This window comes from Leptidea sinapis, chromosome 46 (assembly GCF_905404315.1).
Source record: "Leptidea sinapis chromosome 46, ilLepSina1.1, whole genome shotgun sequence".
NCBI classification, from domain to species: Eukaryota; Metazoa; Arthropoda; class Insecta; order Lepidoptera; family Pieridae; genus Leptidea; species Leptidea sinapis.
The window spans coordinates 571,630-589,169 of NC_066310.1; the positions used below are offsets into that span (position 1 = coordinate 571,630).

General features: G+C 36.3%; 3 protein-coding genes across 3 annotated transcripts; 2 read left to right on the forward strand and 1 right to left on the reverse strand.

The window, feature by feature from the left end:
• The first annotated feature begins 661 nt into the window (after positions 1-661).
• LOC126977917 (trafficking protein particle complex subunit 11) lies at positions 662-4,489 on the forward strand. The gene has a single exon (XM_050826605.1). It carries the CDS (start codon positions 1,047-1,049, stop codon positions 4,353-4,355), a length of 3,309 nt encoding a protein of 1,102 aa, XP_050682562.1. The 5' UTR covers positions 662-1,046; the 3' UTR covers positions 4,356-4,489.
• A 31-nt stretch (positions 4,490-4,520) lies between these two features.
• LOC126978012 (proteasome subunit beta type-1) lies at positions 4,521-5,371 on the reverse strand. Its single transcript, XM_050826745.1, has one exon. The coding sequence runs from the start codon at positions 5,253-5,255 to the stop codon at positions 4,557-4,559; it is 699 nt and encodes a 232-aa protein (XP_050682702.1). The 5' UTR covers positions 5,256-5,371; the 3' UTR covers positions 4,521-4,556.
• Positions 5,372-15,541: 10,170 nt separating this feature from the next.
• On the forward strand, positions 15,542-16,976 carry LOC126978004 (SAP30-binding protein). The gene has a single exon (XM_050826738.1). The coding sequence runs from the start codon at positions 15,742-15,744 to the stop codon at positions 16,600-16,602; it is 861 nt and encodes a 286-aa protein (XP_050682695.1). The 5' UTR covers positions 15,542-15,741; the 3' UTR covers positions 16,603-16,976.
• Positions 16,977-17,540: the final 564 nt, after the last annotated feature.

Below are 17,540 nucleotides of genomic sequence, written 5' to 3' on the forward strand. Positions count from 1 at the left end.
AAACTAGTGCTGTCCACCTCGGCCAACATCGATAGATGGTGGGAAACTATTTACAAAAAAAAACTAACAAATTAATTCAAGATGCAAAAATACTTCAGAGTATTGTACGTTGCTTCGCAGCCATTATCGTATTATATATATATTCGCAGTATTATACCTCAAAATTAATTCTCTGGACGCTCGCGAGTGGCGCTTGAAATAGGCACAAAAATTTGGTGTCAAAAATATGGAACAGCCTGTGCAGTGGTATTTATACAGGTCAGTGAGATAACTAGAATATTGATAGACAAACAAAACAAGCAAAGTGGAAATCGGGACGAATTAATGAAAAATCAGAGCAAGTGACAGAATATAGTTAAGGTCTATTATGTTTAATGCTATGAATAAGGAAATCTTATGGGTCGTTAGAGCGTCGCCATCTAGCAATCCTTTCAGAAAAATAATTTTGAAAAACGTACATTAGCATTTATTTGATTATTAATCTTATGTTTAAATTATTGTAATAATCTTGTAACAAAGTTCCTCTGTCAGCAAAGAATACTTATTCTCTGTGAGCAAATAATATTTATAGTTTATACTCTGTGAGTCTGTGTCTGATGTTCTGTCATTCTGTGGATCCAGCACAGAACACTATTACTGAAACTGATATGATACTCTAATGATCCAGGACCCAGAATCAGGATCACTGTGAGCCTTCGAACATTAACTCTGTGAGCACAGAAGATGAGAACAGTGAACATTAATATTACTCTAACGACTGTGAGTTTTAACATTCCTAAATTCCATATCCCAGACATACCAATTTCCAGAACGGCAGAACCTACGGCAATGAGTAAATATATATACTAAAAGAAACCTACGGGCACAACGGTGAATTTTTTCAAAGTCACAGTATTTAACTCCCATCTAAATAATTCGAGACATCAGATAGGTGCAGAGTTAATTTGACGGACTTATAGATACAAGTATCTAAATATGATAATTTAATGTAATAGAAACTGTATCTGCGGCTAATTTATGGAAAAGAAGCTCAAAAACATATAAGAATGGCGACACAGCCCAGTGATAACACTGAGTTTCCTCCTGAAATAACTTTAAAACCTTTAGCATTGATTGGCCTTTCAGGATTGGACACTGTGAACAATGCAATACACAAAGCTATTTGGGATGCCTTTTCTAACAACCGACGCCCTGATCGCGCTTCAGTGAGGTTTAAATTACTAAATAATACCTTCGAGTTTCCTGTTGTGAAACCTAAACGCAATTCGTATGAATGGTATATACCTAAAGGTATCCTGAAAAAAAATTGGATCCCGAAACGCGTCTCCCTTATACCTGCCGTTATTGTTATTTTCTATGATATGGAGTGGAACGATCCTCAATGGAATGAAAAAATTATAGAATGTGCATCCCGAGTGCAGTCTATTCGAGCTGCAGTTGAAGGGCATGCAACCCGAGTGGCTGTTGTAGTAGTGCAAAGTGGCCTCTCTCCTCCACCTTCCGAGTACTTGCTTGGAGCTGAACGAGCTCAGGCATTGAGCTCTGCCTGTGAGATACAATCCAAAACTTTATTTGTTCTTCCTCACAATGACCATCTCATGGGTTATATTATTAAATTAGAAAATGCATTTTATGACATTGCACAGAACTATTATCACCATGAAACAAAAAATATAAAACAACACAGAGATCACTTAAACAAAACAACCCATCAATATTTGTTTGTTAGACATCAGTTTAAGCTTGGATTTCTGAATGAAATGAAGCAGGATTTGAGCACGGCACACAAGCACTATCTGCACTCCTACAACAATCTGCTGGAGACCAGACAAGTGGACACCAACATTCACGAACTCAGGACTGTAGCTGGTTATATCAATTACAAACTTTGCAAGCTGCTGTTTGCTTTGAATCTTGCTCGAGATGCAATTGCCCAGTTAAAGTTACACATAGAAAGATACAAGAGCAGAATTGGACCAACTGAATTGCTGTTTGAACACTATGCATGGATGGCACGGCAGTACAGTGCCTTTGGTGAGCTGTTTGATGATGCCATCAGAGCTGGCTTACCAGCAATACAGTCACAACATCCAGGGTTTTATTATCAATATGCTGCACAATTCACTATGAAGAGAAGACAAGCAATGAGGTCAGTTTGTTGTGAGGCTACACAATACCCTCCAGCTCCTGACCCCATGGAGGGAATTGTTGAATTTTATGGTCAGAGACCATGGAGACCCGGTAGACTTAGTGCTGATCCTCATGATCCTCAAAAAGAACAAGCTGCCATTCTAGCTCTACAGTACAATGAGAGAATATTTAATCATTCTGCTATGATTATCAGTTTCTTAGGTTCTGCAATATCTCAGTTTAAGACATTCCATTCACCCAGAATGAGGAAGCAGTTGGTTGTGGAGATGGCCAATGAGTATTACTACTGTGCTGACTATGGGAAAGCATTGACATTGCTGACACACATGCTTTGGGATTATCGAAGGGAAAAGTGGTGGTTTTTAGCTTCTTATGTCTTAAATAGAGCATTGCAATGTGCCTACTTGTCAGCTAAGATTCAAGATTATATTCATTTATCAGTTGAAGCTCTCTCAAAACATATACAAGTGCCTAACAATGATAGGAACAGAATATATAAGAACATTATGTCTGTGTTACAACTTAATATACCAGATCCTGAACCTGATCTGCCAGTTGCATCTCAAACCAAAGCCTTAGACCTCTGGCAAAGCTCTATAGACAAAGAACCTCTAACAATTTGTATTGACATGACAAATATATCAAGCTTTCTAGAAGTAAAACCAAAATTTGTACAGCAGAAATATAGAATGGATGAATTTATTGATGTTGAAATTTATGCAAGATTAATCCATTGCAGTCTTGAAGTGAAAAAAATATTGCTTACAGTATCTAGCAATACAGAAACTATGGAGATACCAATAACTGATAATGGAAACTCAACTGTGACACTTCATCATGGTGTAGTGTATAAGTTTTTGTGTCAATTTAAACCAAATGCTCAAGACAATGGATCTGACATCAATCTTATTAATATTTCATTCATTTTAGATTTAAATAAACAAAGAAAGATTGTAATGAATTTTAAAATAGAAGAAAGTAAACCAAGAGGTACCTGTGTGCACCCCGAGTTGCTTCATTTGATCATGAGTCCTAAGAGTGATTATAATTTTGATTGTATTGTCCCTGTAACAACTGCTTCTGTCATGTCCAGGGAGTGTAGATTATCAATGCTAATAGAGAACCAAGCGCCTGCTCTGCAAGGGGAGTGGTTCCCGACCACATTTACAATCACTAATGATGAGAATTGTTCAGTGTATGACATGTCAATCACAGTGTCTCTGTTGAGTTCACTAGACAACCCAAATCCTGATTCTGTCACTGACATGAGCCTTGTACATGGGAAGCCCCAATCACAACCACTTCTTATAAAAGTTGGTGATCTTAATAACTCTTCCAAATACTCAAATATATTTTATTTGAAGACAAATAAAATAGCTTTGATAGCTGTTCAAATCAGAGTATCTTATTACATTAACCTCCATGATTCTCCCAAGTTAGAATGTGTGAGAGATTTTACCACTAAGATTACTGTTATAAAGCCATTTGAAGTTGAAGCAAGTTTTTCTGATATGAATTTTAAACCAATCACAAAATGTTTTTTAGATGATCCATTCATAGTAATGCCTCAAATCAAAATATTAAGTCCCTGGAGCCTATTGATAGTTGACACAGACTTGGAGACAATCAGTTGTTGCAAACATTGTGATGAAGAACAACAGTCCTGTGTAAGTAACATTGAAGTTACAGAGAAAGATGTTGCTTCAGACGCTGTCTGTATAGTGGCCAAATACAAACCTAAAGATCCCCTAACCAGGATTGGTCTATATAACATAAAATGGAGAAGAAAATGTAACCTGGATGGTCCATGTGTCATGAGCACTTCAGCTCTTCCTGGTCTCACAATAGATGATTGTCCCATCTCCTTGCACGTTAGCTATCCAGAAGTGATAGAGCTGCAAACTTCTGTTCCCTTGAAATGTATATTAACTGGCAACACAAATATACCGGTCAGACTTAGTGTCACTGTAGAAGGCTCTGACGCATATATGTGTTCAGGGTACAAGAATACCTCTGTGACAGTGCCACCACATGGCACCGTAGAACTCTGCTACAATATTCATCCTCTTGTCACAGGAAGAACTACACCTCCCCGGTTAAAAGCAACCTTACTAGGAGACAATTCCAAACAAGGCACGATTAAGGAAATATTTGAGAAAAACTTTCCACAAAATATATTTGTTATACCTAAGTACAATAAATGAATTATTATAGTATTTAGTAGAATATTATATTATAGAAATATTATTGAGATTTGTAAATAGCGTTGGAACAAATATTGTATTATATTATTAGTTACCCATTCAATTATGAAAAATAAACCAAGTTACTTGTTAAATTTGCTAGTTTCTTATTGAAAATAAAAACAATTTATTATACAATAGAAGTTTTTAATACAATAAAAGTTAATCTTTGCGGAGGTCAAATTTCTCTTCTTGTATTCCATTAGAAGTGATTACCAAAATATAAATGTAGTCACCAGTGTATATGTCTCTTTCTGCCGCACTAATGAAGACATCCTTTAACAGAGCAAGTGCTTTCTCCTTGGGCAAAGGAGCTTCACTAACATTCTGCATATTTTTCAAACCAATTTGATTATCAAGCAGTGGCTGCAATTGAGCGCCTGCAGACCCTCCAGCTCTAAAGTTAGAGCGCTCACAGTGCCCAATGGGATCATAGCTGTATACACACCCTTTCCCATCTGCATCAAGTCCAGCTAACACATTAGATATGTAGTACGGAAAGAACCTCTTGTAGTACAACATGGTGGACAGCATTTGTGCAACAGCTGGTGTTGTCATGGATTTGTTGTGTTCATGTTCGTACATCTGCATGCGCGCTTGTATCAGTCTGGTGAGGGTGAGAGTGTCGCACCAACATCCAGTTGCTCCCAACACTGTTTTATCGGAAAGTTTAAATAGCTTTTTCTGCTCCCTTGTGTAAATAGAGAATCCCGTGCTGAGACGTGTATCTGCTCCAATGACTGCATAATCTTCACCGGCAATAGCGACAACGCTGCCTCCGTTGTCGGCGTATGGTTCAAAATGAACTTTCTTTCCTCCCGGTAAAGCATATTCGGGGAAGTTTTCATTCACATTCAACATTTTGATTTTATTATTATAACTAAGTTTATTAAAATATTAAATGAAGAATGACATGCACAATTTAGACACAATGAAATTTAACTTTAAATTGTGATTTGACGAATACAATATACATAGCACATACAAATCAAAGAGGATGTAAATTGTAAATGCTACGTATACGACCTAAGAGGAGGCGGGACGGCCTACCTAAAAATTTAAATTTAGTGTAGTATGAAACGTGCAGTGATTTGGTTATGGATAGGAGCGAGGAAGTATAATTATAAACGTAATATGTAAATGATTGCACGTTTCATACAATCGAGTGAATCGCTTTTTAGTAGTCTAGGCTGGTAGGCTCATCAAACTTAAACCCAAAAAAAATTTTTTTTCTATTTTTGAATTTTCAATATCGCATATCGTTAGTTCGTAGTTTGTTCTTAATTGTTTGCTGTAAATAATTGTTTGTTCTTTTGTTGTTTATTTAAAAACATACCCTTTAGTTAGCCCCCGCCCCCTGTTAATGGGGGGAAACGCCTACTATTTGGTTATGGCACTCGCCGGCCGCTGCCGCGGCACGCTGCGCTCGGCTCGTGCGTTAATTTAACTGTTCTAACATAACCTAACCTAACCAATTTTAATGAATTGCATTTTTTTTTAAATAAATACATCGAGAACAAACAAATGTTTATAGATAACAATCAAGAACAAATGGCGAACTAACGATGTAATTAAAAAAAAAATGGGGGGCTAACTTTCTTGAGCTAGGCTGGTACCTTTGGCTGGTACAAAAGTCTATAGACCATTCCGCCTTGTCTTTCGTATATAAATTATTGTACATTTTACAATAGTCTGAACTTTAATTTCATCACATTTCGTGTAAGTAATAACTTAACTGGTTACATAGTGTGGAACAACGAACTATACACAAATTTAACAAAGAAAATACTAAAATCTAGTAGGTATCTTCTCACATAATTATACTGAGTTACAATATAGGGGATATGCATGATTTTTATTAATTTCTAAATTTGATTTTAAAGTTACAAATAAAAACATTCTTATTGAATTAAAAAATAAACATCCTTTACGGGCAATATATTTCAGCTATATAAAAGCGCCATTTTGCGCGGGGTTTTTGGGACGCCAGTCTATAACAATAATCTATGTTGTACTAATAAATGTATGGCCGGTTTGTTCCTTCGGATACTGCGACAACTACTGAATCGATCGTAATAATACATATACCATTAGATGCAGCGTGTTTCGGAGAAGGTTAAATTATACAATGTGAATCAAAAAGGGTATAACAATATCCCTTCAATGCTACGTTATATAAGTCATATGCAATAGTATTGTGATGTTCAAATTTGAATAAATAAAATAAATAAGAATAAAAAAAGCCCCTACAAAATAAAAATATTATTTTTCAATTTCTTTTCTCAGACAACCCTAACTTTTAAAGAGACCGCCATTTAATATGGGCGGAGCCTTTGTTTGTAAACAAAATTAGGTAACCTACCTACTGACTTAAACATTAGGTATTCGATAATAATAGTACATACCAATCTTGCTGTGCAGCTTTTTAACACTCCTTGAGTTTCACAATATATACACAGAAAACACCACATCACGTCATGTTATGTTTTAGGTAGTTAGGTACCTAAGTAGATATCTAGTTATTTCATCACTAGTACATTCAAAACAGCCCAGGTACATCACACATGATACAGTTATAAGGAGGTACGTTGGTTTTGCAGCAACACCACTAAAGGAAGGGTTCAATCATGCACCAATCTTCGGAAACAGGCGTATGAGGGAAGCCTCCTATTCCGGTACCGACGGTGGTACAGTTCGCGAGCTGCGACCAGATTGTTATTTGTCACCGCACCAACACACAATATCATGTCGTAATATTCATTGTTCCCATAATCTGCCATGATTATCATACGAAAATACTGCAACTACCAAAAGTCCAACGACGATCTAACAAACATGAATGTCGGAACATAACTAAAGAATAAAAATTATTAAATAAAATGTCCATTGAATTTGGTATTATGATTAAGGGGTATGCACACTCGCCGAAATAAGACGTGGCTTGTATTTTTTATGGAAAGGGAAGACAAACGAACGTACGGGTCACCTGGTGTTAAGTGATAACCGTCGTTCACATTCTCTTGCAACACCAGAGGAATCACAGGAGCGTTGCCGGCCTTTAAGGAAGTTGTATGCGCTTTTATTGAAGGTACCCATGTCGTATCATCCCGGAAACATCGCACAAGGAAGTTCATTCATAAGAAAGCTCCTTGAAAACCGCACTGTGGAGGACCGAATTCGGCGGCAGGAGTCAGGTGAAACAGATCTTCGGAACACTCCCCATGATAAATTCGGTAGAAGACACTCAATGAGGCGATGTCTCTACGCAACGCCAAGTGATCCAGCCGTTCACAGAGCACTGGGTCCCCGACAATTTGAGCTGCTCTGCGTTGCGCGTGGTCAAATGGATCGAGCTTATACTGGGGTGCGCCAGACCAGAGATGACAGCCTATTTGGCTTTGCTCTCCAGATGGCCTCAGAATGACAATCACTCAAGATTTCGAGACCAAGTATTCCGATACTAGGCGAGGATGTAAAGGAAGTGTTGTCAAAGAGTGGTGATACGACAAATGGGGTTTTATTAGTGGTATACGCGCAAACTTGAGTCTTCTGGGAGTTAAATTGGACGAGGTTCATATTTACCCACATAATAGGGGCAAGCCTCCACATTTCTAAACTCTGGGCTGCTACTCAGAAATCTCTTACTAAAAACCCAATGCTTTGCAAATGCCCGGCCCGGGAATGAAATACCTACCTATCTATTATTAATACGAGAATGGTCAAAGACATCCATTTTTGACTAAAGTTATCCGTGAAGAACAATTTCTTAATAGGAGCCTATTAGAATTATCTTTATTAGATAATACATTTTTTTGTGTTAAGAAGGGACAAGACGAGCTGGACATTCAGCGAAGGGTAATTGATACGCCCTGCCCATTACAATGCAGTGCCGATCAAGAGTTAAGAAAAACCCAAAATCGCGTGCTGAACTACAATTGCGCTCGTCACTTTGAGACATCAATCATTCAAATCAAATCAAAATCCTACATTAAAGTGCTTAGGTAATAACTTATCAAAAATGAGAACTCATTTAATTTCCAACACTACAAAAATATCTTGAATTAAAAATGGTCGGGTATATATGTTCCTTTACAATCGGCAATCCCTTTGATTTTACAAACACATAAACATTCTCCAATCACAGAGCAGAAATATTTGAATCATGATATTCACCTTCACACAATTCAAAGAGTAAAAATGCAGATAGGCCGAACTTTTTAACCTAAAAATATGTATTACAGAGTTTCATAATTGGATAAGAATTACCTATCTTTATTGGTAGTTAAAGTAAATACAAATTTAGAATGATTTTCAATGTCAGCTAAAGAAAATGCACATACAAAATAACTTCGTCTTCGTGGCAAAATGAGATTATAATTTTCCTCACAGGTGCAATGAGCAGTAGGCATTTTACTATTATCTGATATGATGTCACATCTACGTTATTCACCTGTTTTAGGTCAAAGAGAGTTCAGAAAAACAGCTGATAAGGGTTGCGGGATGCATAGTCTTTGCGAAAACTGTGGACTTTAAATATTGTATTTAAATATAACGCTAATTCATTTCTGACTTCACATAGTCATTAGAGATGACCTAAGGAATGTTGGGTTCAAAGCATAGTATACCCTTTTTGATTCACGTTGTATAATATATTGGTGACTACTTATCCGAAACCTACATTTTTTGACTTAGAAGTAGGGTCAGTAGTTCAACAATTAACCACTCGTACACAATTAGCCTCGTTAACATTTGGTGAACGCGACGTTGCCACCTCGTGCAGTATTTAAATTCGGGCGGCGCAAACGATATTTACCCCGCTCCCTAGTTGGCGGTGAGCTCTTGCGTCGAGTGGTGGTGTGAGGACGAAATTATTCGAAAACGGTGAAAAAAGTAACCCAAAAATCGTAAGTATTTTTTCGTTTCACGTCTTTTAGATAACAATTCCATAAACCTTACTATGTTAGCCTCATAAATATGATATCTGTGCATCTTTTAATGTAGATATAGCGTGCGTCGTTTTAGTAAATTGAAAGTAATATAATTTTCTGTATCGGGAGGTGGGTCGTGCGCAGTTAACCAAGCCGGTATGTCCAACAGTTAACCATAGTTAACTGTGTCCCATTGAGTGGTTTAATGTGGCCATGTTTATTTTAATGTTTTAAATTTAATTCTCGTTACAGATGGGCCGGGTTAAAGCGACAATTAGAAAAAAGGGAGGGCATACGGCACAATCTATGAAGAAAGCACTAGAACTAGTAAAAGCTGGAATGAGTATTAGGCAAGCAAGTAAAGAGTGCAATCTTAAATATCCAACGGTTAGATTATATGTGCAAAAATACAATGTAAATCCACATGTTCTCTTAACACCAAATTACGCAGTCAATATGAGTTTTACACCTGAAGTAGAAGTAAAAATAATAGAATATATTAAATATTGCGCTGAAATCTTTTATGGTTTAACTACTAACGATTGTAGACGTGTTGCTTATCAAATGGCGAAAGCCAATAATATCAAAGTACCCGCGTCCTGGATCAAATCAGAAATAGCTGGATTTGAATGGCTACGTTCATTCAGAAAAAGACACCCGGAAGTTTCTTTAAGGAAACCAGAAGCCTGTATTTTGCCAAGGGCAAGTGCTTTTAATAAACAAAATATTGAATCATTTTTTTACAATTTAAAATCTGTTATGGAGAGACACCCGACATTTGCAGATGGCACTAGGATTTACAACTTAGACGAAACTTAAACTACCACAGTACAAAGACCGTCTAAGGTATTAGCACCGAAACGTATCCAAATGTATCCAAAATTACAAGTGGAGACAGGGGTACCCTTGTCACAACCTGCTGCATTGTTAGTGCAACCGGACAAGCTTTGCCTCCGGCTATGGTTTTCCCCAGGAAAAAGTTTCAACCTCACATGTTACATTAGGTTTAGCTGCAGCTTCTGGATGGATGAATACCGAGATATTTGTGGATGTAATGAAACACTTCATTAAACATATTGTGTCAGCTTCATAAGAAAATCCTGCACTTTTAATTATGGATAATCATGAGAGTCATCTTTCGCTGAGGCACTGGACCTAGCTAAAGCTTCGGGAGTCACTGTTTTAACCCTTCATCCACACACCACTTCAAAACTTCAACCACTTGACGTTGGATTGAACGGTCCATTTAAGTCATACTACAATGCAGCAGTAGATTCATGGCTAGTAAGAAATCCGGGACAATGTTTAACTATTTACAATATTGCAGAATGTGTGGGCATCACATATATGAAGGCGATGACTCCGATAAACATAAGCAACTCATTTAGGAAAACTGGTATATTCCCATTTGATCAATTTATATTCACAGAGGTTGACTTTATGCTTAGCACGGTGACGGACAGGCAGCTCACATACCTTAGAAGACATTGAAAACCGACAGGGTGAAAAATCTGCTTCACCATCTCTTCTCGATAATGTTGATCCGTAACTCAACGACTCAAACGAAGACAAAGATATCACGCGTCCAGGAATTGTCCCACCCGAAGCGCCGTCTCCATCTATAGCTGAGAATAACAATCCGCGACTTGATTCTCCCGACGGCCCAGATTCCCTTAAGCAATTAAACAGTGATCGTCAAAATGTTGGTAATGCCAGATTCATCCAATAGCCGAGATTAAGAATGTTGACGCTTTTAGACTGATTTTATACCAATGTTCGAAATTAAGGTTCCTAATTGTTAAAGTTCAAAACAAAATTAATGATTTATTTTGTAACTTTTTCTGTAATTATCTGTTTATCATTTTATACCTGTTAATTGTGTACTACTATGAATAACTGTAGCACACCCCACACACACATACCCAGACGTGGACACAATTAGCCAATTACCATTTAAAAAAAATCATTTTACTGCAAATCTATAGAGATATTTAACCATTTGAGAATTGAAATATGTAATCAATGAATCTATGCATTGCTCTTCGCAGATAAAGTCGAGTTTAGAATGAACAATTGTGAATAATATAGTATTTAAAATTGGGTGGTTAACTGTTGAACTACTAACCCTACCCAAAAATTAGCAAATTCAGTCAATGATAATTCATTACGCATGATAATTCATACAATGAGCGAGCGCGGGGTATTGCCAGGTCAGCATGTCTTGTGTCATATAAACAAGTTTGTAATAATTGTAGTGTAACGTATTATTTATAAAAGAATTGAAAAAAAAGCAAAAACTTACTTAAAACTATTTTCTGGTGTCTATGTGCAAAAATACTTCGAAAAGTGCACTAGATAAAATAGTTTTTCTAATTGCAAGAGACTCCACTAACCGAGCAAAGTGGTGTAAACAGTAACCATTTGACTGCGTGCAAAGCAGAGCTGCTTGAATTGTCGGCACCTAGTACCTACTCTGTGAACATCTAGATAACTAGGCATTTCGGTGAGAACTTCGCTTCATTGTGTGTCTTCTACCGCATTTGTCACGGGCAGTGTTCCGAAGAGCTGTTTGGCCTGACGGCAAATTCCACCTTCGCACTACACGCCACAAATTAGATATTGTATCTTGTATCCAAGTAAAAAAGACTTTAAAAGGTGATTACAAAAATATACTTATACAATTTATAATTTAAAAACAGTTTGGAGTGACAAACCATAGAAATAGTATAGTATTATACCTCACACGATGTTACGGAACCCTTCATGTGGGACTCCGGCTCGCACTTGACCGATATTTTATCACAAGGAACGCTATAAACGCTAAAATTTGCGTTACAATAGCCTCGACGAAATGCAATTAGCTGATCACTCCGTGTTATTTACAAATAAATACCTACCTATTAGAAATACTTAGATAGGTAAATAAAACCATTCGATTTGAAGTACGTACACAGAAATATGCGATTTACAGTTTTAAATATTAAATACAAAATAAAGATGAAGAGAAGACTAAAAATATAGCGTGTTTAAATGTTTTCCTCAAACTAGCAACACCTATTCCGCTGTAGCTTAGGATATTTTATTTCTGTTGCAATCGTTTTACGTAGCTTCTAATAATGTATTAAATGTAAGTACTCACGAATGAAATGTAATACCATCACTTTTTTTACATTTTGCTTTTTCGTGGTAACAATTTTGACGATACATACGACGATACAATTTGCACGAGCTGTTTTTCACTAAATGAGTTGCAGCTTACTGACGGGTCGCTGAGTAAACTGCGCCTTAACAAGCGCAGTTTTACTTGCCACAATTTTCGGGCGCGTACTAAACTTCTATCGGGATATTATTCTGAGGAACCGTTATTAATTATAGGTGATGTATAAGAGATGTTATGTTATGTTGTTGATATAAGACAATGGCCATGAAATAAAATTCATGTTAAGGTCACCTACTATGTGGATTTTCCTATTTTCTCAGAAACTCGATTAAAATTATCTATTTAAGCATATTTTTACTTAATGGAGATGGTAGGTGAACAGCACATAAATAAATAGTTTTACTTCTACTGATATCAATGCTTACAAATAGATCCTCACATTTCTTACATCTCCTTCCTTATAGTGATTTGAATTAAATTTATTTGAGACTGCGATCAGCACTCCGCCATCATCCTTGCTTGCATTAAAAACGGAGCTTCGCCTATCTCTCCTGTATATCGTGTATCGACTGTCAAACGATTCTATCATTAAGCGATTTGTATTCTATCATTAAGCTAAGTTTCAGCTAAAATTATAATGTTATAGTTTGCACATGTAACTGGGCATAAAAATTATATGTTTTAGTTCGCAGGCCTCAGGCCTCTTAAATTTTGGTATAATACATTTAAACTATTGAATTTTAAAAGTATAAGTAGATTTTAAGATATCACATCAATAACATAAGGAAATTTACTAAAGTTTATCAAATGCCTCATTATTTCTCATAAAGACTCGTCCTTGCTTGATCCAGACAAATGACAATGGGCACCACCGTCCAACAGCAATAATTGTTGTATCGGTGAATAGGTCTTAATAATAAAAACTATATTTACTAAGGCCACGTTCACGAATTCATAGTCCGTTTGTAAATATCGCGTTATGAAGGTGTAGAAAAAAAATATTATTTTTTATTAATAAATTTATTTTAGTCCTATTTATTAAACTTATGTCCTTAAGTAAGGCACTGTTACGAAAGAACCACATATATTTAACGCAAAATGAATAAATCCCATATATTCTAAACAATGGGTTATATTATATCTTTTATTCTCAAACTCATTTTTAGAACAAAATGGGTTTTCTTCATTTTTTATTAATAATATTCCCATCATTTAGGATTCTTAATGAAGTCTCAGTCTAGCAGTAGACTGAGATGAGTGTATGATGATTTTTCCCACAAAAAGCGATATAGTTAGAGATCTAGTCCTTCATTAACAGTTCATTCGACATCAGTAAAAACTTTTCTCCGAACGGAAAACAAATCGAGACAAGCGCCATACATACCTGTGTATATATAATATGTAATAACTTTCCGGACATAATATAAAGATCATAACTGGAGCGGGTACCAAGTTCCATACATCTTTGCCATTTGTCCATTGAATCGATTTGTCTGGCGGCGGCGTGTAGCATCTTGTTCATTGGTAAGCGATGCTCCATACTGTAGATGGGGGTTTTATTGCCTGCAATACCTATGTAATTTTATCGCTGGGGTTGGCCTTGTTTGTTGGAGTGGCCTACATAACAGTAATGGAACGTGGTCTCTTGTTATCCTTAGAGCTTTTTGCAACACTTGTGCAGTAATGTATGGCATCTTGTTTCAAGTCCATTGCTACCACCTTAGCCAGTAGCGATACAGTAGATATTAAACTTTCCTGTCTATGTTCTAGAACACACTGTATCTCAAGATTGTTGGAGTGGTTGTGCTGCTCCATGACCTGTAGTCTGATAGTTTATAGATGAGTTTTCTAATAGTATCGTTTTAGTGGTTTCGCAGCTCTCATTCAGGAACCTCACGCTACTTTCTAACGAAGAAACTTCACTCTTGATAGAGTGAAGTACATTTTTCACCATTCGTTCAAACATTTCCTTCAACTCCTGTGCTAGCGGTGCACCGCTAAATGTTTGAAATGTTGAAGGAAGGAAACACCGCGGTGTTTGCATAAGGTTAAGCTGCTCTCTAATTAATCCGCGAATATCCTTGGTGGGAGGCAACAGTGGTTTTAAATTTAAATCTTCACTTCATCTTCACTATATCCCATTGTACCTATCGTCTTTTTCCGTTGCGTGATATCGTGACCTCAAATATGCTTTGCTTTATTAACGTTTCTCCATTTTAAAAATATCGGTCAGATCGGTGAAGTAGGTGACACCAAGCTCGCGTGTGCGTTACTGCTCGCTTGTGACTCCTTACTGGCTGGCCTACTACACAGTAGGTCGCCGCACGTACTTGTGATTTCGATACCTACACGAACACACGGGAGTGAGACAGGCCTTTAATAATTATATTAATCAAGTCAAGTTTTTGCCGAATTTGACTATGATATTTTACATAGGAAAGGTGGCTTAATTTTAAACTGACATGGCTAGATTGCGGGTGGAGCATCCGCGATAAAATAATAAAGATAGATGGAGGGTAGAGGTAAGCGGTATCTGTATGCATATGAAATATTGTCTGTCAAAATACATTAATTAGGGCGGCGACACATTAGCATCAGGATAAATCAAGAAGCGCCAAATATTTTTAGAGTAGGATTTGTACCTCACCGGTATCTGTGAAATTATATAAATAAAAAATTCATGTGCTTTCGTTGACTTAAGAAATTATAGAATTCAGCTATGGTTTGTTTAGTAAATTTTTCACGATACTTAAATAAGCAGACATTTGACAATTTTTGATTATTTGAATCGAAAAAAAATTAGTGAAACAGTATTTTTCAAAAATTTGCACTCAAAAGTTTTTCTTTAAAATATTTTTTGGGATAAAACCTTATAATTATTAAAGATCGAATTTAGTATCGAACAACTATAATAATAGAATTTAAAACATTTAATCGACCATCCCGTACCGGTCCTACCACTGCACATAGCACAGAACACTGTTACTCTAACTTAGCTGCTTGAATCTAAGGCGTGAATGCCTATATTGGTCAACTATGAACTGACAACGTCATATTGGTGTTGTCAGTTGACTGTGTACATTTTTCATTTTAATTATTCAATATTCAATACCTACGTAAAGTATACTGTAAGGGAGAAGAAAAACAGTTGTTCGTGTAGAATTGATAATAATTTGCGGACAGCCAATCGAGATTTCTTCAGAAAAGGATAGAAATCAATTTGATTTCCTATATATAACTGAAACGTAATTAAATTATCATGACTTCACAAGCATTAGCCTCTTTAACCGCAACGTACACCGATTCAGAAGGTGAGGAGGACATGGAAGATGGACAGCAAACACCAGAAAAAGATGAACTTAATATTGTGCAGTCAGAGACCACCAGTCCGAAAATCCTAGAGGAATATGTAGAAAGTACATCAGAACCAACAAGCCCTAAACGTAGACTGGTTTCGTATGTAGATGATACTATAGTATCAGATGAAGAGCAGCTCTCCCCACACACAGAGAATCAAGACGATATGCGCAGGCTCTCCATGGAAACTGACACAGATGAGGCCACTCAGAGATCAGATGCTGATGACCCAGAGGATGGGGTCTCAATACCTCCCGAGCCCCCAGGCAAGTGTCCCAAAGAACTACAGGACAACATAGCAAAGTTCTATAATAGAATGTTAAATGAAGGTCTTGATATGAATCAAATAATTCAGGACAAGAAGAATTTTAGAAATCCAAGTATTTATGAAAAGCTCATACAGTTTTGTGATATTAATGAATTAGATACAAATTATCCACCGGAAATCTATGATCCCTTAAAATGGGGCAAGGAATCTTATTATGATGAACTTGCAAAAGTTCAAAAAGTTGAAATGGATAGGCGAGAAAAGGAGAAGAAGGAAAAGCTGTCAAAAATGGAGTTTATTTCTGGGAAGAGACCTGAAAGTGATGATGAGAAAAAGCGAAAGTCAAAGTGGGATCAGGCTGCTCCTAATGTGGGGTCTAAACCTAACATTAAACAACCCGGACTTTTACAGCAACCTTTGACTACCAATGTAACAGGAACTAAGGGAACAGTCATATCTGCATTTGGTTCAATAGCAAAGAAAGCTAAAATTTAATATGACTAACAACTTCTGTTCAAAGTTGTGTATGTTATATGTATCAAAGAGATAATGGTGCACATACTATATATAGTGTGGAAGCTATGGTGGTGCAGTAGGGAGAACCACTCTCACCATGATGCTTGATCCTCGCCCAACATATACCAATCGGGTTTTGAATTCATGTGTACATTTATTTGTTTTTAAAGGTGACACTCAGCAACAGCAATACTCATGTGATTTCACTGATGTAACAAGATTGTATGGGCTATGGAGATGACATACCTTGAGGTGTCTGCTCATCAGTTATGATTTTGTTTCTATTATTTTTATATTATATTATTTACCCTGTGTTTCAACTCTTGATGCACTATTATATTATGTGACAATTATTCTTATTAATTCTAATAGCTAATACACCCCGTATGCATGTATCTTATATTTAGTTCAAATGTTTTTTTAAATCTTTATTATTATTGATTATATATTAGTTTTATTTATTAAATTATTTCTGAATAATAAAAAGATAATTAAACAAAAATGCAATAAATATGTGCAAAATATAAAATATAGAAACATATGAAACATACACATGTCATTTAATGACTGGGCAACAGCTGGTATTCATAGGAGCTGACAATGGCTATATAGTACACTATATAGTGGGAGATCATATATGTGAAAAAATATTCTAAATTATTAAAGAAAGTATGTACTATTGTTAAGTCAATGCATAATAAAGAAATAATAAAAATATACACAAAATAAAATAAAAATGACTTGGAAAGCTGTCATCTGGGAATCAGTGAAAGACTGCAAATTTGACTATAATCTAATAATAAACAATACTAAAATCAACTCTGGGCAGGAAGTAGCTTCTTCTGCTTCTGCTTTTGAGAATTTTTTTCTGACATTCCAGTTTGTACCACAAGCACTCTGTCTCCTCAACCAGGGTC

Bases quoted from the DNA above. Each gene is read 5' to 3' on its own strand.
- LOC126977917 (XM_050826605.1), top strand. From the start codon at position 1,047: ATGGCGACACAGCCCAGTGATAACACTGAGTTTCCTCCTGAAATAACT.
- LOC126978012 (XM_050826745.1), bottom strand. From the start codon at position 5,255: ATGTTGAATGTGAATGAAAACTTCCCCGAATATGCTTTACCGGGAGGA.
- LOC126978004 (XM_050826738.1), top strand. From the start codon at position 15,742: ATGACTTCACAAGCATTAGCCTCTTTAACCGCAACGTACACCGATTCA.